The 21,791-nt window shown below is 55.3% G+C and overlaps 1 protein-coding gene across 2 annotated transcripts in view; it reads left to right on the forward strand.

Annotated features, from left to right (window-relative positions):
- The window catches only part of PRDM5 (PR/SET domain 5), a 100,018-nt gene extending 91,188 nt beyond the window's left edge, over window positions 1-8,830 (forward strand). The window contains exons 14-15 of one of the 2 annotated variants that reach the window (XM_036240952.1): window positions 3,042-3,146; window positions 7,932-8,830. In XM_036240952.1, the coding sequence (XP_036096845.1) occupies window positions 3,042-3,146; window positions 7,932-8,096 (270 nt within the window). In that variant the 3' untranslated portion in view covers window positions 8,097-8,830. The remainder of the gene's footprint in view (window positions 1-3,041; window positions 3,147-7,931) is intronic. The other variant, XM_036240953.1, reaches the window with a different exon arrangement.
- The last annotated feature ends 12,961 nt before the right edge of the window (window positions 8,831-21,791 follow it).

The following is a 21,791-nucleotide window of genomic DNA, read 5'->3' on the forward strand; positions in this document are numbered from 1 at the left end:
AGTTCACAAGTCTCCCTCTGCAGTGGCCTTGGCCGTGCGGATTTGCAGCACCACTAAGCTCTGCAGGGAAAATCATTCCGAGTTCCCAGCGCTTAGCTCGCCCGCCGAGTGAGGCAGGTGGTCTGTGCGCATGGGCGGCCCGGAGCCAAGGCGGGTCAGAGACCTAGCAGCTGTCGTTGCTGTCGTACTAATTACTATTATTCCGATGACCTGGAGAGGGTGGGGGCCAGACCAGCACCTGGACGCACCTTGGGCGGCTCCACAAACGGGTGCCGGCCTGCCCAGCGGTTCCCTGAGGCTCTGGGGTGGCTGAATGTGCCGGGGATGGAGAACCCTGGGCGAAGGGTTTGGAGGGAATGGGAGATGTCGGGTTCGGTCCGTTTACCTGGCAGTTGCAAATGGGCCGCTTTGGGTCACCCCAGAAGCCAGGAAGACAAGGTTCTGAGCTGGTTTGGGTGATTCTTTGTGCCAGACACGCCCTCTGCGACCTCTGAGCCAGGGACAGCCTTCCCTGCGGCCGATTCACACCCAGGCATCGCTCTGCGGGCTCAAGGGGGACATTACGGAGGGGCTGCCGGCTTCTTGTCCCCACTCACAGTGGGTGCAGCACTTGGACAGAAAACTGTGTTCTGTCTGCTGAGCTTGCTCTGAGGTTTCTGTGTGTGAGCCGTGCCAGTCATTTCCCCAGAGGGTGTCCCACCAGCCACGACGCCAAGCCGACGAGGTGTGACGCAGAGAGTGAGCGCCCCAGCTTCCTCCGGCTTCGCGGCTGGCCCACGCGTCACCTGTCCAGGGGCATGGTCCGCTAGGCCGGACTGCGCTTTGCCGCGTGTGGAAAGACCACACCGGCTACAAAAGCAAGAGAGTGTGTGAGAAGCCACAAAAGCCATAAACATCTGTGAGACGTTTCCGGCGGCTCCTCGTTAGGGGCCCCGCGCCCTCTGATGGGGTGCAGCGCCCCCCCTGCCTGTCCAGGGACCGTGAGATGTGCAGCCCGATTAAACAGGTGGCCCAGCTGCTGGGGACACACGTCTGGGTGACCAGCCTGGGCACACTGGGGGTGGCCGTGGTTCTGTGCCCGAGCCCCGGGCGGTCACCGAGCCCCGCAAGGCCCCAGAGCAGGTGTTTCCGGGACAGCGCTTCCGATTTCCGATGGCGGCGGCTCACCCAGTCCACCTCCCTGCGTCAGAAATGGTCCCGGAGGAAACAGGACCTGCAGGGCGGAGGCAGCATGGGGATGTTTTCAGTTCCAGAACAACAGGGACGCGCTTTTTAAAATGTCTTTTAACTTTTCATGAGGAAAATTTCAAACCCACGGAAGCGGAGAGGGGGATGATGGGTCCCCAGGTGGCCTCGAGAATTCACCCTTTTCCACCTCCCCGCTACCCCAGCGTAACACTTGGAATTTTTATATATCGCACAAAAATGACATTTAACTCAAAGTTCAGAGGTCAGTCCAATGGTAGGCATCCTTTAGATATGGGGTGTTATAGAATCTGTTCACCTGGGGGCGCTGGATCGGGGACACCTGTGACCAAAGACATTCCCACTGGAGACAAGCGTCTTCAGTGTGGCCTGCAGAACACCCCGCCCACCAACTGCTGGTCCGTGACAAGTCCGGAGATGAGAGCAAGGACCCTTATGGCCCTTGGGCATTGCTGCTCCGATATACACGGGCAATTTTGAGGTATTTCTTTTTTATTATATTTTACAAAGTCAGCAACACATTGGGAAAAACACAATCCTTCACGACAAACAGTTCGAGGTGTGGTTCCCTACAGCCTGTGGCGGGGCCCCTCAGTGGACGTTCAGCAGCGTGGAGGTGGTCTGAGTCCCGTGGCCCCTCAGTGGACGTTCGGCAGCGTGGAGGTGGTCTGAGTCCCGTGGCCCCTCAGTGGACGTTCGGCAGCGTGGAGGTGGTCTGAGTCCCGTGGCCCCTCAGTGTTGGCAGCGTGGAGGTGGTCTGAGCCCCGTGGCCCCTCAGTGTTGGCAGCGTGGAGGTGGTCTGAGCCCCGTGGCCCCTCAGTGGACATTCGGCAGCGTGGAGGTGGTCTGAGTCCCGTGGCCCCTCAGTGGACGTTTGGCAGCGTGGAGGTGGTCTGAGTCATCATGGGGTGGGGGGAGGTGGAGGTGCTGCTGATATCTGTGGGTGCACACAGCAGCTCCCCCACACAAAGCGTGCGCTGGCCCTGAGTTGGGGAGCTGGGGCTGAGAAGCCGCCGGCCAGAGCAGGGCTCGCTGCTGGGGCCTCGTCTAAGGGAGGTTTCAGGTGGAAGCCGTCGGCCTGATGCCTGTCAGGAACTTCATCCAGTCCTGTCGCTCAGGCAATTACCATGGTTTGTGGGGGAAGAGCACGCGGCACCTGGTCTCTGGCGACCGCCAGGCACAGACTACAGTACTGCCGGCTGGAATCACGACCCTGAGCGCGAGATCTCCCAAACGTCCTCCTCTTCTACCTGCAAACGTGCCCCCCGCCCCCCACCCCAGCAATACTAATTTTAGGGAGCGTCCACAGCTGTGCGAAGCCCGCGTGAATGTCCAGGTACAAGGAGCATTGCAGAGGCCACTCCGGAAAGGGCGAAGGTCCTGTTTCCGGGCACCTTAGCTTGAGCTCGCCCACGCGTCCTGAGTGGGCCCAGTGGGGGTCTCCAGCGTGGCAGCGGCGGCTCCCGCCCCGGGTGGGCGGCGCTCAGGCGCCCTGTGGCTCCCTGGCCGGTCCGGAAGTGGCAGGTGCCGCCCCGTCTGGGCGCGCGGGCCGAGAGAAGGGCCCGAGGCCGAGAGAACGAGCTGTGGTTGGGGGGCGACGTAGGCGGCCTCCACGTGCCGCCTGCAGTGTGCTTCGGGGAGACCTGCGGCCATCCGCTGTGGGGACGGCCCCGAGCCAGGGCTGCAGACCGTCCAGCAGGGGTGGGGATGCTTTTCCCGGAAGGGGACAGTCCCTCCTGGCGCCCTGGGCACTCACTGCAGCGCCCTCTCCTTCCCCAGACGGGGGGCGCTGCCACTGGGACCCACAGCCTCTCTGCTCCCTCCCTTGACTGCAGGAGAAGCCCTACAAGTGCTCGGAGTGCAGCAAGGCCTTCAGCCAGAAGCGAGGCCTGGACGAGCATCGGAGGACGCACACCGGGGAGAAGCCGTTCCAGTGCGATGTGAGTCAGCGGCCCCTTCCTCTCGCGGTCCTCCACCACCAGGAGGGCTGTGTGTGCGCGTGCGTGTGCCTGAGTGTGCGTGTGCCTGAGTGTGTACATGTGCCCGGGTGTGTGCGTGTGCCTGGGTGTGTGCATGTGCCTGGGTGTGTGCGTGTGCCTGGGTGTGTGCATGTGCCTGAGTGTGCATGTGCCTGAGTGTGCATGTGCCTGGGTGTGTGTGTGTGCCTGGGTGTGTGCGTTTGCCTGAGTGTGTACATGTGCCCGGATGTGTGCGTGTGCCTGAGTGTGTGTATGTGTGTGTGTGCATGTGCCTGGGTCTGTACATGTCTGTGTGGGCATGTCTGAGTGTGTATATGTCTGAGTGTGTGTGTGTGCATGTTTGAATGTGTGTGCCTGTGGATGTGCACATGTGTGTCTGAGTGCATATGTGTCTGGATATGTGTGTGTCTCTGTGTGTGTGGGGGGGATTGTGTGTGTGTGTGTGAGTGTGTGTGTGTCTGGGTGTGTGTGGGAGTGTGTGTTTGAGTGTGTGTGTGTGTCTGGGGGGTGTCTGGGTCTGTGTGTGTGAGTGTGTGTGAGTGTGTGTGTGTCTGGGGGTGTCTGGGTGTGTCTGAGTGAGTGTGTGTGTGTGTGCTAATGTGCTGTCCCTGCCTGTGGCTGTGCCCCAGGTAAGCGCAGGGTAGCAGTTCTCCCGGTTTCCTGGCGGGGGTCAAGCCTGACTCCCCCAGAGGTCTGGCTCCTGCTCCAAGGCCGCTCAGCCTTTCTTCCCGTGTGAGCACTGCTTCCCGGCGGCTCCCTGGCGCCCACCCGGGTCTGTGCTGGGCTCACAGCAGTCCGACCGGGGACTGAACTGGTCATAGATACTATTCGTTAAAGCCAAACATGAATTTCTAGACCATGCGTAAACGCTTTTGTTTAAACAATACCACTTGCTTAGATGTTCTGCTTATGACATTTGAATTGGAATGAAATTATCGACATAGTTGTTTTTGTTTATTTTTTTATAATTTTAAAAATATGATTTATTATTTTTTCGAGAGAGAGGAAGGGAGAGAGAGAGAAACATCAATCAGCTGCCTCCTGCACGCCCCCTGCTGGGGATTGAGCCCGAAACCCGGGCATGTGCCCTGACGGGGAATCAAACCGGGACCTCTCAGTCCATGGACCATACTCAGTGCACTGAGCCACACCGGCCGGGCAAGTCATATATTTTTTTAAATTCACTGGGATGACATTGATGAATAAGATTATATAGGTTTCAAGTGTATTTGTGGCAACATGGATGGCTCTTGAGAATGTCAGGCTAAGCGAAATAAGTCAGAAAAAGTCAAGAACCCTATGGTTTCACTCACAGGTGGCACATTAAACTGAGACGAAGAATCAAGGAGTATTTTAAGGGAATAAGTAAGCGAATCTGTGGCCGCTTCCCGCTCACGTACAGTCGGTCCCGGCTGGGAGCGGAGCCCGCTGGCCTCCTGACTCCAGGCTGCCCGCTCCAGCTCACTGCCGGGATGACGTCTGTTTCACGTCTGTTTAGAATTCTTTCCCGCGTTCCCTCCACCAGCAGAACATGCCCAGTGTCGGGTGATGACCAGGCTCTCCAGGATGTGGGGCCTGGAGCTCTAATTTCTTTTCCAACTTACTTCTCAGCTGATGCCTGGGCTTGGGCCTTGGTGACCTGTTTGCTGCCCCACATACGCCTTGCACCCCAGACCTCAGGACCTTGGCATATCCCTGTCCCGAATGTCGCTCCCCACTTTAGACATGGTGGCCCCACGCCCCCGGGAAGAGGGGGTTGCTCTCTCTCTGGGCCTTGCTCAACTTCATGCTCGTGACCGTCCACACACTCGTCCTTGAGACTGTGGACTCCATGGGGTCAGGACAGACACCTTCCTCATTCTGTTCCTGACGGAAGAGGCAGGCACATTCTACGTGACAACTACTTGTTAACCGACAAGTTTGTACAGAACTCTAACATTCTCTCAAGGTGCTTTCTGTTAAATGTTTTTTCACTTTATTTTACAACGAAATCCCTTGACCTCCAGCCTAGAAAGATGTTCCCGTCCTTGGCACGTGAGTGAGTACCACCTGGACTGGGCGGGAACGCAGGTAGGAGTCAGGGGCGGAGGAAGCACAGAGCCCCTGTTGCGTGTTTGAACTCTGTTCCCCCCCGTATTTAAAACAACTACAGTCATCCTTGCCTGGGGCTGACTTACAGAGCATCAGACAAGGTCTCTCTCTGGCTGCCCTGCGTTCAGGAAACAGCTTTTAATGTCCACGTGGTTGTTCCACAGCTGTGACCTCAGCTACTCCAAACCCTCTGCCCTGGTCGGCACGCAGCCCTCTGTCCGAGGGTCCCAGGCCATGTCCTGGATGAGCGCCCAGGACTCGAATCCAGAGCCCTTGGTGTTGACGTCAGCACCTGCTTCAGCTGCCCTGACTTCCCACGGTGACCCCGTAAATGGACTCACCCTCGACTCCTCACAGCCCTCCAGGGGCCCAACCGTCTGAAAACCTCCTTTTTAAAAAAAGAGGAGTTCATTTCTTAATAACAGTGTCAGCCAGACAAATGGAAGATGTTCAGTCAGCTCGCATGTCTGTCTGAAGTGTGACACTTTAAAAATAGTTGGCCCTGGGCAGAGTTCTTTCTATTGCAAATGATCTCTAGATGCCTTCTTTGATTTCTTCAGAATTAGTCCACAGCCTTTGGGGCACTTATATTGCTCATGGGGATTATATTTATCTACCAGGCATCTTCCTTCCTTCCTTCCTTCTTTCTTTCCTTCCTTCCTTCCTTCCTTCCTTCCTTCCTTCCTTCCTTCCCTCCCTCCCTCCCTCCCTCCTTCCTTCCTTCCATCCTTCCTTCCTTCCATTCACCAAATATGTTTAGGGTAACTGCTTTTGCCCTCCTGTTCCTTAGGCTAGGAAGGAGGCGGGTGTAGAAACAATGTCACACAGCTAAATGCCCTCAGGTTAGGGTTATGAAGGGAGAGTAAGGCTCCCAGGAGCATCTGACCGCCGACTCTCCGGGAGGACCCCAGGGCTTCCCTGAGGCCTGAGGAGGGGGAGCCCAACACGGAGAAGGGGGAGCACCAGTGCCTGCAGGGAAGGCTGTCCTGGCCGAGCTCAGTGCGTTCCCCTACAGCGGTGAGGACCCAAGGGACAGTTTCAGGGAACAGTCTGACAGTATTTATGAACATTTTTCTAACTGCTGTGCGGAGCGTGGACGGTGGGGGTGGGATGAGAAAATCCAGAGAGATTCAGACGGGATTACCAGCTGGGCCCTTTGTACACCTGCACTTCATGTAATGTTGTTAACCAGCAGCACCCCGTTGCACTTAAGTGAGGAAATAACAACTATTTGCTGTAGCACAACGGGCTGCTGCTCGCGTATCATTCAACATGCAGTGTCACGTGGCGGACACGCAGGCCGAGCGGCCTGAGCAGGCCCGTGCCTTTCTGAGTCTCTGGTTGCCGTGAAGGTCAAATCCTGCTTCCCCAGCAACACGGCCCCCTTTTCTCCGCTCCGTATCTTCAGGGGTCTCCTCCTCAGAACCTCAGCTCCGCCCGGCGTGTTCCCAGGCCGTGCGTCTCCCGGCACACTCGTGTGTGTTCAGGGCATTTCTCCGTGTTGCATTCTGTTGCCTTATCCTACGGCGGGTGCGCTTTTGAGGAATTTCATGCAAATGGAAATTCAGTGAACGACACCAAACTGGGAATGAAAACTTGGCACTAAAAGACCTTCATTTCACTTTCTTTTATGACCTGAATAATCATGCCTTCCATCTTCTGTGTAAATATAATGTTGTGGTTTTTTTTAATCCTCATCCAAAGATATTTTTCCATTGATTTTTTTTTTTGGGGGGGGGAGCATGGGAGGAAGGGAGTGGGAGAGAGAGAAACACTGATGTGAGACACATTGATTGGTTGCCTCCCGTACGACCCTGACCAGGCTGGGGATTGAACCCACGACCGAGGGGTATGCCTTTGACTGGGAATTGAACCAGAGACTCTCTGGTCCGCGCCAGGGGTGGGGAACCTTTTTCTGCCAAAGGCCATTTGGATATTTATAACATTATTCATACAAAATTATCAACCTAACAATTAGCCCGCTGTGTTTGATCAGCTGATGGGAGGAGCCGTGTGCTGGGAGCTGGTGTCCATTTCGAGGGCCTTGCACAGCCCGCGGCCAGACGGTCCCCACCCCTAACCCCTGAGCCAAGCGGCCAGAGCGAACATGACGTTTGTGATCGGGTTGGTGATCGGGTCGCTGAATGCCTGGTGCGCCAGGGCTGATGGCCGAGCTCACGTGAGGTAAACCCATGGACCTGTAGTCGGGTGAGGCAGCAGCAGGAGAATAAAGACCTGGAACAGTGGGTGAGGATGCCCGGGCAGAGCTAACCCTTCCCTTCACAGACAGGACAAACTGAAGGGGCGCTGGGGAGGCACACCCCGCCCTTCGTGCCACTTCGAGAGGTGCCCTCTGGACCACAGGCATTTCGTTTAACAGGCTTAATCGGAAATGGTCGTACAGTCCACTCTGGGGAGGAAGATACTGTTCCAGGAGCTGTTTCCCGATGTGTAGACACAGTAGCGTGCCGTGGGGACAGCTCTTGGGACCTGCGATCGATGTTCGTTACCCTGTTGGATGCTGCCTTCCTCTCATCTCGGGCGGTGGCTGTCGGCGCGGCCAGGCAGCAGGCAGGGCCACCGTGTCCCCTGCAGGGAGGGTGAGCGCATGGGCCCGTGTGGTGAGGTGTGACTGTCTCTCTGGGTCTCTCCTAGGTCTGTGACCTGGCCTTCAGCCTGAAGAAGATGCTGATCCGACACAAGATGACTCACAACCCCAACCGTCCGCTGGCAGAGTGCCAGTTCTGCCACAAGAAGTTCACGAGGAATGACTACCTCAAGGTGCACGTGGACAACATCCACGGCGAGGCTGACGGCTGATGGCGGCTGGCCACGTGGGCGCCGGGCCCCGGCTCCCAGCTCCCCGCCGTGGGCGCCACCGCGGTGCCAGCCTCGCTCCCTGGTCTCAGCCTCTTCTGCCCACCTTCAGAGTCTGTGGACACAACACGCAACAAAGAATACAAGATCCCTCTTTGACCGAGAAATGGGACCCGTGAAAAAAAGTAACTTTGTAACCTTACAAATACAACTTGTGCTCTGTTCTGCACAATTGGCAACAGAGCCTCGGCTGTCCTTGGTCATCTCTGTAATGAAGTCTATTAACATCCCGGTACTGGGCCTTTTTATTTTATTGTTATTTTTGCACACGCACGTGTGTGTGCACTTGTGCACATGCTGGTTATTGCGACTGGTTATTGCTGATTTAGCCAGAAAGAAATGAAGATACTTAGTGCAGACCGGGGGCAGGGCGAGAGCTTTCAACACTCGGGCATGAAAACCAGATGAAACGCTGTTACCAGGGGAAACAGACCAAAGGCGACCTCGCGTCACATCGCCCTTCGCAGTTAGTTCAAAGTAAGGAGGATCTAAGAACTGAAGCGCCTACTGGAATGTCGCCCTTGTGCACAGCCCCTAGGAAGCACCCGGCTGGCTGTCATCTACACAGACTCTCCTCCGGGGAGGTCTGCGCAGAGGTGACGACGCTGCCACACTCGCCACGCCGGGCCCCCTGGGCTCAGGCCAGCCCTGCGGACACGAACCACACAGACACGCGGCCGAAACAGAAGCAGGACGGCCCCTGGGCTCGGGGCCGACAGTGGCGGCCGGCGCGAGGGGACCCTGTCAGTGACGAGCCCAGCGCCCAGCCCCCGCAGCGTCACAGGTCGTGTGCAGACAGGACCCCTCCGAGCAGTTGCGTTCTGTTTTGAAAAGGCCAGTTCCCAGACTCTGGCAGGAGCCGCTCGGAAACACCTTTGGGTTCCCTTCCATCTTCCTGCGCGGACTCGAGGAGAAGTCAACCCTGGCGTTTGTTAGGATGAGATGGTCGCTGACGCTTCAGGGAGACGGGGGCAAGGGGTGGCTTCCTCCTCTGGTCACATTTCAATCACTGCGTGAGAGCAGCCCAGGACAAACCGCCTGTCTGGGGAGGAGGTGGGAGAAGTGGGTCGGTGCTGTCAGGCCGCGTACCGAGGGACCCGAAAGCAGGGACACGAAGCCCACACTCGGAACCGCTCGGTCCGAAGCCCAGTGCAGGGCGCGGGATCCTCAGAAGTTACCTGTTCTGAGGACTTGGGGAGACACGCAATCCAGAGACAGTGCTCTGAAGTCAGGAATCTCATGTCGCAGTTATATTCAGGCTCTGTTCCAGATTTTGGAGGAAAAAAAAAAAAGATTCAGTATAGATATATAAAAATACTAAATTTGGAGTTCACCAGAGATGACTCTAAAAACATACCCCCCCCCCCGATTGTCATTTAGGAGCCGTCTCCGTGTGGCTCTGTAGCATCGTGTATCTGAAATTACAGACTATTTCACGAGGGCGGCCTGGGCTGTCCCTCCCGTGTCCCTGGTCTCCGGTGTGTTTTTAGATCCGCAGCGCGTTCGGCGAGCTGGTCTCTGAGCGTAAAGGGACAGCTGGGCCGTTCGGGTGGCATCACTTACGTCCACACGATGCTGGGGGTGCTGCCTTCTCTAGACGGGGTGCTTCCCGCCCCGGTGATGGGATGCATGGGACCCGAGAGAGGAAACCAAACGCTGATCTGGGGGGACCTCAGCACCCCACAGGCTGCTGGGGAAGTTACCCCTGAAATCACGTGTCACTGGGCTGCAGGGTAAAGCAACCAGAAAGAGCTGCCGTGTCAGGAGGAAGGTCCGTAGTGGAGGGAACTTGAGGAAAGTTGTGCGAGACCCGCCATCTGCCCTTCCTTTTCTCTATTGCTTTTAGAGAGAGGAAGGGAGAGGGAGAGAGAGAAACATCGATGAGAGAGAACATCGACTGGCCGCCTCCTGCAGGCCCCCCACTGGGGATCGGGCCCACAACCTGGGCATGTGCCCTGACCGGGGATCGAACCGGCGACCTCTCGGTGCAGGGTCGACGCTCAGCCACGGAGCCGCACCGGCCGGCCATCCTGCTGTTTCCAGGCACTGAGCCCAAACCAGGTGCTTGGGGACCGTGCGCTGTCCCCGTCCATCCCGAAGACGTCTGGCAAGAAGCCCTGCAGGCCCACAGCGTTCATGTCCTGCACTTTCCATCTCTTAGCAACATCGGCAAGGTGACATTTTTAGGTTTGACTGGGAATCGAGAGCAGGATAGTCGTCGAGGAAAAGGCTTGGGCAAGCTGGAGCAAGGGCAGCCCTTGGAACCCCCTTCCTCCCCCTTCCTGCTGCCACAGAGCGTGGCCCACGCACCGTCTCGGGAAGAGGGCAACGCTCAGGTGTCCGTGAAGTCAGCTCAGTAATTTTAAGAGGCATTCAGTATAGGTAGGTTCCGAAATCCCATTATAGTCATTAGCTTTGAATATGGACATTCAAGGTATTTGTAGATATCGATTTCTTTCTGTTTCATAATTACTGGCTTATATTATTTTCTGTTCCTCCTCCTCCTCTTTTAGTTATTGTTGGCTAGATAGGTACTTCGTCGATGGGCCATGATCAAGTTACAGCAGAAGAGCCTTCATTGGGGATTCATTCTTGGGGTTGCACAGGGTAGTTCAAATGCTACTCCAAAGAAACATCTATTTCGTGCGTGTGCATGTGTATGCGTGTCCATGTGTGCATGTGTGTCTGTGTGAGTGCACGGGTGCATGTATGCACATGTGTATGTGTGCACATGTGTGACCACAGAGCAACCTCTCTTGTGAAGCTTATACATGCGCGTGCATTACTTTGCTCCAGACTCTCTGCACCTGTCTGGCCAGCTCACTGCCGGTGTAGCGTGGATCACGGGAGGTCGCAGCTCAGCTCGTGTGTGAGCTCGTTGTGCTGTGGCCTCTTCCACGGCTAGGAGGGAGGGAGGGAGGGAGGGAGGGAGGGAGGGAGGGAGGGCGCACAGGTACGGGAAATACTCGTTTCTCCCTTCACGGATCTAACTATTGCTTTTGAAAACTCCTCTTGTGCTTGTGCATATTTCTCCAAATAATAAGTAGGTTGGAGGAAGCATGACTCTTTAAGGCCCCGGGACTCCACCACTGGTGTGGAGGTTCGTTGGCGTGTCCATAAATGAGCTTCGGTAGCACTTTACTCTGAGTCTGTAATAAATTTATATAAAGCTCAGTCACAGTGGTGTTGGCCCTGGGTTTTGCTATAGAACCATAACTAGCACAGTTCTGTAGTAACAGATGAACACTTTAAAGTTGTCTTTGCTGAAAGAAGAAAAGTGAATTGCCATTACTCCCTGGCCTCATGCACCCCGTTTACTTCTGAGTGCTTCTCGATGGGAACTATCCCGAGGGCTGAGTTGCTCTCAGAGCAATGAGACAGAGCGCCCTCCCAGGTCTGCCCCGGCCCCCAGCAACGGCACTGGTGAGGAGAACCCCAAGATCGGCAGACACCTGACTCACGGGCGCATCTCAGCAAGAACGTCCTCATGCTCACACACCGAAGGCTGATGAAAGTTATGGCACACGTTTTAGGTGTTCCTGTTTCTAAAGTTGTATTTGATCATCTTGGTGCTGCCCTGATCTTGAGAGGTTTCCCTGATGCAAAAGAAAAATCATCGCCATCGTCATCGTGAGCAGCCAGTGGTAGATCGGACACGGCGCAGTCACTAACCGTGGTCTCCCGGTCAGCCGAGGCGCCAGCTCTTCGGAGCCCGGACCACCCTGGGCTCAAAGTGACGTCATCACCCAGGTTGTGAGTTTGTTGTGTGACGGAATACAAAACATCTATGTTGTGCATTTTCCAAAGTGTTTACCCTCGGGTGAATGTTTAAGCCTGTTGTATTTAAAATTTACAAGGTGAATCCACAATTGTCCTACACTCCGGAGGTATGTCTTCTAGCTGTGCATGTGTGTGTGTATTTGTGCGTGTGTGTGTATGTGAGTGTGCATGTGTGAGTGCATGTGTGTGTATTTGTACGTGTGTGCATGTGAGTGTGTGTGTGTTTGTGTGTGTGTGTGTGTGTGTGTGCATGCCCATTTGTGCACTTGGAAAGCTTTATACTGAAATATCCTAAGAGAGTTTCAAGTAACACTAACCATTTTCTCAGATTCTTATTCTCGGAAAAACTGGTCTCAAAATGAATTTCACTTTCTGAATTTTGGAGAACCAAGAGTTTGAACGTATCTTTTAAGACGACTCACAAGATCCAGGCTAAAATTATTTTTACTGTCCTTTCCACGTGCCACATGACAGTAGATTTCGCAGCTTGGGAGAATTTGGGCAAAGAGAATTTACGTTGCAAGCTTTACAAGGGGAAGTCCTTCACTGTTTCCCTCTAAGAAAATTCCAACTACTGAGGTCAGTTGTTTTTACTCAAGGTAACAGTTAATTGGTTAAGAGGCGGGGCCGCTGAAGGAATTATTGGCATCTAATACGTGCAATGAGCTTCCACAGCAGATAGAAATAGTACGTTCTAGAGCCAGCGGCCCTCCTGGACACCCTGCCTGTGAGCTGAGTGACCGCAGCTGCTTGTCCCCATGCTCAGAGGACAGCCTTGCACGTACCTGTCCCGGTGTCCTACTGAGCGCTGGCTCGAACCTACACACGCTACAAACATCTGCGATCGTCCGTTTGATAAATGTTGCCGCTTTTAACCGATAACTATTTAATCAGTGTCGACATCTAAAAGGCATTGCAAATATGGCCGTTTGGGGGTAACCTGCACCCGGAAGAGGCTGAGATGCCAAGTGGCCGTTTGGCCCGAGCTGTGCTCGTGGTGGGGAACCACGGCGCGTGGCCCCCCAGCACCTCCCGTGTGCAGTGGGCGCCTGTGGGTGCTCATCACCCTCCCTCCCTCCACGGGCCCGTGTGCCAAAGACGGGGCTGGGACCAGCTGGGAGCGGAGCTAGTCCACTGTACTCTGGTCTAGCGTATCAGCCCGTGTGGCTCACCTGTACCTGTGCAGGCACCGGTGCCAGCAAGCTTGGGACAGCGCCATCGATCACAGAGCCGTCCAGGTGAGCTCGGCCGTGGAGTAGAGCAGGTGCAGAGCTTCTGAGTTTCAGTCGATCCAAACTCCTGTACAGTCTGCAGCATGAGCTCTATGGTCAGATGTGGCTGGATTCGCACCGTGACCTCAGGGGGGGGAGGGGCTGCGACAGCTGACTCACGTTGGGAGGTCGGTGACGGAGGCAGACGGGGTGACACAGAGAAGTCTCCAGTGGGTCCCCGACACCATCCCGAGTCTGCTCGTGCTGTGGTGCAGGTGGGACGCAGCCTGTGCCACGTGGTCCTCGGACAGACAGGGCCCAGGGACGGACCGGAGGACACTGGCTTCACGGACACGTGCTGACAAGGAGCAGACCCCAGATGCTGAGCTGAGGTTCAGCGACGGCAGATCAGCAGTAAGGTGGCAACGACGTGGAGGCTTGTAGACAGTGTCCTGCTGAAACGAGACAGGGACGGGAGCTTGGCCCGTCGGACTCCCAGGCGTCATGTCAGGCTCGAGTCTGTTACCATCTCTACCAGGCCCTCCCAGAAATCACGGTCCGGGGCCTGCCTGGTCCTCGGACCCGCACACAGCCGCCGGATGGTGCAGTGTCGCCGCTGAAACCCATACTTCCCGGGACGGCTCTTCTGGCTCCTGGACTCAGCCTTTGTCTCAACCCTGCATTTCAGTCAGTGACACTGGCAAATTTCTGGATGGCTAAATTCTCTACCGTGTTCCGTCCCCTGTGCTCTGAGCCTTCTGCCCTGCCGTAGCCCATGCCACTCGGCACCAGCCCCCACGCCTGCGTCTGCCCCCACCCTTCCCGGGCCGCCTCTGAGCCAGCCTCTGTGTTCAGCGCGCTCTCCGAGGCTCCTGTGGGCTCCCCTCCCCGGGGCTGATCCACGTCCCACGTGCGGATGCTGCTTCTCTCACGTCTCACACACCTCGGCGCCGGCGGGAGGGATCGGCGCCCAGGGTGCCTGGTTGGTGTACTATTCGGAAGTCCATGTAATCCACGTGTTAACAAAGTAAAAAACGAAATGATATGATCACCTTCGTAGGCATAGAAAAAGCATTTGACAAAATTCAGCATCAATATTGGTAAAATTCTTGGCAAAGCAGGAATGGAAAAGAGGATTTCTCCGCCTGAGGGACCGTGAGCAGACGTTTGTAGCTGGCACCGTGCCAGGAGGCAGAAGACAGATCCCCGCCTCCCCCCAGCAGCACGACAGGCCGCCCCACCCAGCCAGCCCTGCCCCGGAGCCCTGGGTGTCCGACAGGCCGCCCCACCCAGCCAGCCCTGCCCCGGAGCCCTGGGTGTCCGCAGACGGCTCCGCAGTCTCGGGAAACCTGGGTGGACTTCGTGGAGAGCACCTCGCTGGTAAGTGTGCTCGGCCAGGCTGCGGGAGAAGATCGTTAGAGAGAGATCCACACTCTCCCTGTGCCAGGAACAAATCATCAGAAATTGAAATATAACAGAGCAGAATCACTCAGCACAGCATCAACAATACAAAACACTCGGGGATGAACCTCCTGAGAGATGTGCCCGGTCTGAAGACCCCGAAGTACCGCTGAGAGGGTTTCACAGGAGAGAGCAGAGGGAAGGAGCCACCTCTGCTCCTGGTTGGAAGGCTCGGTCTTGCCGAAATGGCAACTCTTCCCAAACTGCTCTGTCCCGGTGAAAGCTGCCGTGGGCTTTTCGGTTGGCCCAGAAGTCAGGACGATGACTTCGAAATTCCTGTCCACATGGAAGTGATGGCGATCAGCTGAGCCGTTTGGAAAAGGGAGCGTGAAGGGTTCACAGGAGCTAAGCGCAGTGACCATCGCCCGGCAGTACGGCGCCCAATCAGGGTCTGCAGAGAGCGAGAGAACGACACGGAACCCCGGCGTTGCTAGGGGTGCAGAGGGACTCGACGGGGAGGGCTGTCTGCACCGAGCGGGCAGGACCCCGGGACCCAGGCTGGCCCCGGCGGTCGGTGCTGTGACGGTGAGGCCGTGACCGGCCCGGCCACCTTCAATATGATCTTGAGGACCAGTGAGCACCTCTTGAAAGACGTCCAGACACTCAGAGAGCGAAACAAAATAAAGCCGTCACATCTCCAGCGGCAGTGACGTCCCTGGAAAACTCAGCGTGTGCTAGGACTACAGAGCGATGTACGTGGACGTATCGGATGAGGTCAGGCTCAGATCAGGAGAGAGGCGGGTTGGTGCCTACGTTATTGCGTGGACCTAACAGGCACTGCTCTCGGACCATAACCTCCTGCCGTATCCCTTCCACTTTGAACTTGAAAGTCTCTCCAGGGCCCTGAAAGGAAATGGTGCAAATGGCTCTCCTTTCCCAGGGGTCCGATTTAGTCTGGGAAATTCAACTAAACATCCGAGACTCTCCAGACTTCTCTCTCCTGTGATGTCTCAGCTGCAGGAGAAAGGGCGGCCGTCCTGCCGCAGCTCGGGTCCCGCCCCCGCGGGGAGGCCTGTCCTCTGTCTGCAGGGACACACGCTTTCTCCGCCACGTAGAGACAGTGTTTCAACCGGGAACCTTCGTCAGGTTCGCACTGTAATCAATCCACTCACGTGCCGTCCCGAGTGTGTCCTCAGCCTTTCGTTGCTACCGGCCTGCGTGGGGGCCATGTGTTAGCTGCCTCGTGCAGGAGTCAGGCAGGATCCTTAGCCAACCTCGGTGTCTCAGGTCCCATTCCCCGAGCAGCAACCGCATCGGCTTGTGTATTAACTAGAATTACTCTGATTACCACGCTCTCCATCCTGAAGCCTCCGGGAGGACAGATTTTACTGTTTCTTTGCCTTTCAGTACAAACCCCTGATTCAAGCAAACAGAATGCACGGTGATCCCGAGACATAAATCTTATCGTGGTGACATCTTTGGAGGGGGGGGCACCATTATTCTCAAAATACCCCAAACACCTGGCAAACCCCAAGGCCTCCCGTGGTGTGAAGTCACCCACGCCCAGGACCTGGGGGCCACGGGCTCTGGATGTCCACGAGGATGACAGGAGACAGGGCTACAAAGCAAGACGTCTTTATTTAGTTTGTATAAGCCTCCCATTTTCCACGGAGAATTTAGGGGGCTTAGAAGGATTGTGTCCGTGGAAATGTTTGACGGAAGGCAGCGAAGCATCCTGAGTGACGGACACTGCACAGAGCCCGGCACGGACGGCCGTGTGCGCCCTCCACTGGGTCGTAGGCGATTTTCATTTTCAAACGGATCGAAGCAGAAAGGTTCCTTCTACAAAGCTCACATCAGAGAGTAAACTCCCATTGTTCTCCACGTGCTCAGTCTTCACTCCCACTAGTGTTTTTACTCTGCTGGGCCAACGTGTCAGTGTCTGTTGCAGCCGAGGCCGTCGGCATCCTCTGCCGGGGTGGGGGCGGGCAGCACCCGGCATTCCCCGGACGCCCCAGCTCGGGGAGCTGGGCCTCGCTCATGTCCATTCCCCGGACACCCCAGCTCAGGGAGCTGGGCCTCACTCATGTCCTGAAAACACCGGACTCGACTCCCTGCGGCTCAGCCTGTCTCTTTGCTGAATCACTCTCCTCCACTTCCTGCCGTCTCGTTGTGTCTCCTGTCTCCAGTGTTTCTCTCCAGCCCGCAGGGAGACAGACGTCCCCCGGCCCTGACGAGGGCCTGGTTGGTCCACACTTGGGTAAGACAGATGGGGAGGCAAAGACGTGGGTGACGTGAGACACGCAGAAACTCTCCCGTTCATCCTGGGTCACAGCTGACAGCAGAGTGGCAGTGATCGCTGTGACCCTTTGCAAGAGTCTGGAATGAGCACCCCGGGAAGTCGTGTTCGTTTCTGCTCAGCTGCCGAGTTAATGCGTGTAATGAATTGTCACTCCGAGGGGCACTGGTGAGCCCGAGTTGCTGGGACAAGTCCCACCATCATCCGTTTTTCTGGCTCTGGCCCGCAGTGTACGTTTTCTACAGTGACGAGCACTGTCCCCGGGGAAAAGATGCTGACTTACCCGCACTGCATTTCGCCAGGGTAGATGGCTTCCTGACTCGGGTGGCTCCTGGGAGGTTAAAGTGTCAGCTCGAACGTCTGAGCTCGCGCTGTGTCGGTCAAGTGCGGAGGCTGCACCCCTTCGCCGGCCCTGCGCTGCGGCACGTGCCCCCCCCCAGGTGCAGCTCCGCGGAGGTGGCTCCCCTCGGACGATGGTGTGACACATGGACGGGCATTTTCTCCTTCTCCGGGTGACAGCCACTTCCAAGTCCTCCAACCGGGAAAGGCTGTGACCTGTGCCACGTGGTCCCACACGCGTGGCCAGAGCGAGCACAGGGGTAAGCAGCGGCCCACGCCGCACGAGGATATCGCACCAGGTGTGTGGACAGCGCGCTCTTAGCAGTGAGAGGGATGCGTCTCCCTTGTTCAGTTCAGAGATCGCCACCAGCCTCCCCACTCAGTCCACACGTCAGAAGGTCACAGGTCACGGAAAGTGAGCGAGACGAGACGTCCGCAAGGTGAGGAGATCCACGTGGCGCCCGCTCACGTGCATGTCCTGGGCACCAGTCGCACGGACTGACGGACTGTCACCTCCTTTCCGCCACGGCCCCTCACAAAATAAACATGTGGCGAAAAGCATCTCCTAAGCGAATCACGCATTAGCAGGAATACGATAGCGCGAGGGAAAGAGCCAACAGGGAGATAGTAACGCCACACCCCTGCCCGTCCCCTCTCTGCCGCCGGCATCGCGGGGAAGAACAGGATGACGCAGTCAGGTGTCCTGAGAGGACGGCCACGCGATTTGAACTGGTCAGGAGGACTGTCTGCCGTCGGTTCACGGGCACGGGTCCCGACAGCGGCTGCACAAAGCGCGGATGCTGTGCTTCGAGCCTGGGTCCTCCCTACGATTCAGCCCCGTGCATTTCATATGTAACATATTAATAAGGTAGGCTATGTGTGTGCTTTGTGAGGAAACAGATACTTATTGAGTATACACATTCAAACTGTTTAAGAGATTAGGGTCACATTCCAATACAGACCATCTTTTTTCATAGTCAAGATAGAAGTGTAGTCAAGTGTGCAGAATTGGTGAGATTCTAAGTACTCGAGGTGTATCGCTCTAAAGTTACATTCTTTTTGGCGACACTTTAAGCCTAGCCACGGTGACCACATGTTTGTTTGTTTGCTCGTTTGCGTCTTGGAACCCAAAGGTCCACACAGGAGTCATGGTCGGGTCAAACAAAGTTTTCCCTAGTGCAGGGACTTGCCACGAACGTAGTGACTTACCTAAGAGAAGAGAGAAGACCCCCGTTTTCCATGCAGAACCCTCACACTACGTTCAAGCCAAAACCAAGCCCGGCACTATAACCACCAGAGTATTGAACCCGGGATGTTTTCCCGTGCACGTGGGTGGACATGACCCAGGTGGACTGGAGTGCGGTGCATTGCCGGGGGGGGGGGTGCATTGGGCCAACTGCCCCTGACACCATCACCGGGCCTGAGATGCAGGTGAGGAAGGGCAGAGCCTCTACCCTGGGCACTTCCTAAGTGCTAAAGCTCTCCTACCCTCATGCCGACAAGCAGATGGACTTCACTGTCCATTGCGCCGGTGAGGAAACGGGAGTTTACAGTGTTAGATGGGTCTCACGAGCTGGTCAATGTCCCTCTAACATTGGAATCCGTATGAGGAATGTGGCTCAGAAGCAGAATCAGAGGTGAGATTCAGAGACAGGAGCGTCCTCCAATATTACAAACAGGCCAAAAGAATTTGGTTGTCAGACTTCGAACAGGTGCTTGCAGAGAATGGCTGATCTTTCTGGAGATGATGGAGTCACTGGTTACTGTCATGGGTTTATGGGGGTGGGGTTCAGATGTTGGGGTAGGCTTAGGAGCAGATGTCCTCACTCTGTGTGCCGGGATTTTCTCCCACAAAACTCTCTCTGAGGTTTCAAAGTTTTCTGAAGCCAAGGGAATTATATTTATTATTATTATTATTATTATTATTATGACTACTGTTATCATCATCATCATCATCACACACACCAAAACATAACATCATTTCTAAGATAAACAAAAATAGCTCAAGACTTAAAATTATAATTAGCTAACACACCGTCTAAAGGAGCATTTATTTGCTGTGTTATTTTGACCCAAAAAAAGTTTATTGTCTCCTTCTCCTTGAGCTCAGGAACTGGTTATTACCATGATAACTGGGAAGGAATATACTTAGAGAAGGCAAATAAATTTTTTCATAATGGAATGTGCTTCTGAGTTCTGCCTTCACAAGAAACTTATGCTAAAGTAGGCACTTTTTGTTCAAATGATGAAGATACAATTGTCATTGTGCAAATTATGAAACAAGACTTTTGTATATACCTGTATTCATAACAGTATCTGTTACACATAAGCACGTAGAGGTAAGTAAACAGATAGATAATACGCATACATATACACATGCACACAGTCACACCTGTGCCTTCATGCAACAATGAGGACTGAAAACTACTTGTCAAACATTTCGAAGGGTCAGAAATTTCACTCTGCTACAAGGTGACAAAGTACAGTGATACCTCGGTTCTCGAACGCCTCGGTTTTCGACCAAATCGGGATTCGAGAAACTTTTGTCTCGGAATCCGAACAAATATTTGGAACTCGAACTTCCGAGATGAGCCGAGTTGAGCCGAATGGCGTTCATTCGGCCCAGCGCGCCTTGCTTGCGTCATCAGTGTGAGTGCAGAGAGAGAGTCACGCTTTGTGGAGTCACGCTTTCCTATTGGGTTTCATTGCTTCGGTTCTCGAACAATTCGGTTCTCGACCGTCCTCCTGGAACGAATTATGTTCGAGAACCGAGGTAGTCTGCTAGTTTCACGGATGCTGCCAGAAGACTCGAGACTCCTGGGTCAGAGACAAAAGACAGCTTATTGCTCATGGCCACAGCAGTAGCTAGATTGTCACCACGTTTGCATCGATTCCTGACCCCCAAGTCATACGGGACAATGGGAAGAAGGCCAGGTACCACCCCATATGCACGCAGGTGTGCTGGAAAAGGTGTCCCCTGAGCTTAGGGAACCCAGCTCTTTTATAGTGGGCAGTGAGTCTGCCTGCCTGAGCCGCAGAGGGAGACGTTGCTTTCGTCACACTGCACAGCAATCCAACCTGCCCTTTCTTCTGGAGGGGACCCTGCTTCTCCCCTCCGAGGCCGCTTGCTAAACCAATGTCCTTGGGAAGATATTCCAGCATGAAGGGCGTCAGATATTCAGGAGACGGGTGGGGAACTGTCTCCCACACCCCTGAAGATACTTACTGTCAGCATTTGGTTCCAACAGGGACACATGGCACAGTGCTTGTGAGAATCATCTGGCCTTTGATCCCGTGACAGCCAAACGGAACATGAAGGCACGTCAGATGTGTGGCCCTTTTCCACACCATGTTTCCTAGGAAGCACGTGTTTTCTCCTCGGGGGTCCCTCTGACACGTGGGCCGTGGAGGGCACAGCAGCTGACGGCCTGCGTCGCTGCTGCCGGGAAACCGTCCTGCCCCTGAGCCCCCGCGGGAGGGGAGTAATGGAGCATTAAATGCCAACAATCTGGCGAGCACAGGGTCTTAATCTCTCTCGGCCCGCAGGGATCCAGGCGAGCATGAAAATGAGCACACCAAATGTGGCTTCCTCAGACTCCTCGGGCAGGAAGGCCGACGCGCCGGTGCGAGCTGAGGCGCCGGACCTGGTCTTATAAACGGTGTATTAAGATACCTTCCGCCAAGGCAGCGACCTGCACCAGCCCATGCCAGGCCCCCCATCAGGATGCCGTGCCCTCCCCCGGGCACCAGCAAACAGAGAACTTCACGGCAGTACTTTGAAAAGCCCACGGGAAATGCATTTATCCAGAATGGACAGAGACCTAGAATGGAAATGGTTTTCATTCCAGCTTCCGTTGTAGTCTGTGTGGTGTTTCTAAACACACCATGTGCCTTGGCGTTGATATGATGGGGGTGGTTGGGTGCTGCGGGCATGATTCTTATTTCAATTCTCATGGGCTCCGAACATGGCACAGAGTCCAGTGAAGGGAGCAGATGTTCTAAACTGCCCAGGGTTTGCATCCTGATTCCAGGCAAGGTGCTCAGCCTTCACGGATGTCTGTTTCCTCACTGGGAAATGCAGGTAACTATGTATCCACGGGGGACTGGAGGTTTACTGAGACAGCACATTCTGAACACTGTAGAGGGCAATGCATAGCTGACACTTAAGGTACCCAAGTCTGGCCTCTTGGTTGAGGTTGGGCTGCTAAGTCTGCGGGGCTGCAGGGTGGCGTGTCCTGGGCCACACCAGCTACATACTTCGATGGCCCAATTCAGACTAAGCTCCGGGACAGTGACAGCCGATAAAATCTGCCAACTTGCTTCCCCTCGTGAAACAACAGCCTCTGTCTGGCGCTGATGTGTGTCAGTGTGGTGAGTGGGGAGGAAATGACATTTTTGGGGAGCAGCAGCGTCCAAGGTAAGGGGAGGCGCGGAGAGAACCTTGCTGATGAGCGGAATCCATGCGGCGTCCCTGGTGACAGACGGACCCACCGGCAGCAGGACCCATGAGTGCGCACGATTATACGATCGCCATCTGCCCCCCGGGTGAAGTGATGTCTCCAGCCCCCATTATCTGCCCACATTTACTGTGCAAACCAAACAGCGTTC

The sequence above is a fragment of the Molossus molossus genome, unplaced genomic scaffold (assembly GCF_014108415.1).
Source record: "Molossus molossus isolate mMolMol1 unplaced genomic scaffold, mMolMol1.p scaffold_m16_p_4, whole genome shotgun sequence".
In the NCBI taxonomy this organism is placed as follows: Eukaryota; Metazoa; Chordata; class Mammalia; order Chiroptera; family Molossidae; genus Molossus; species Molossus molossus.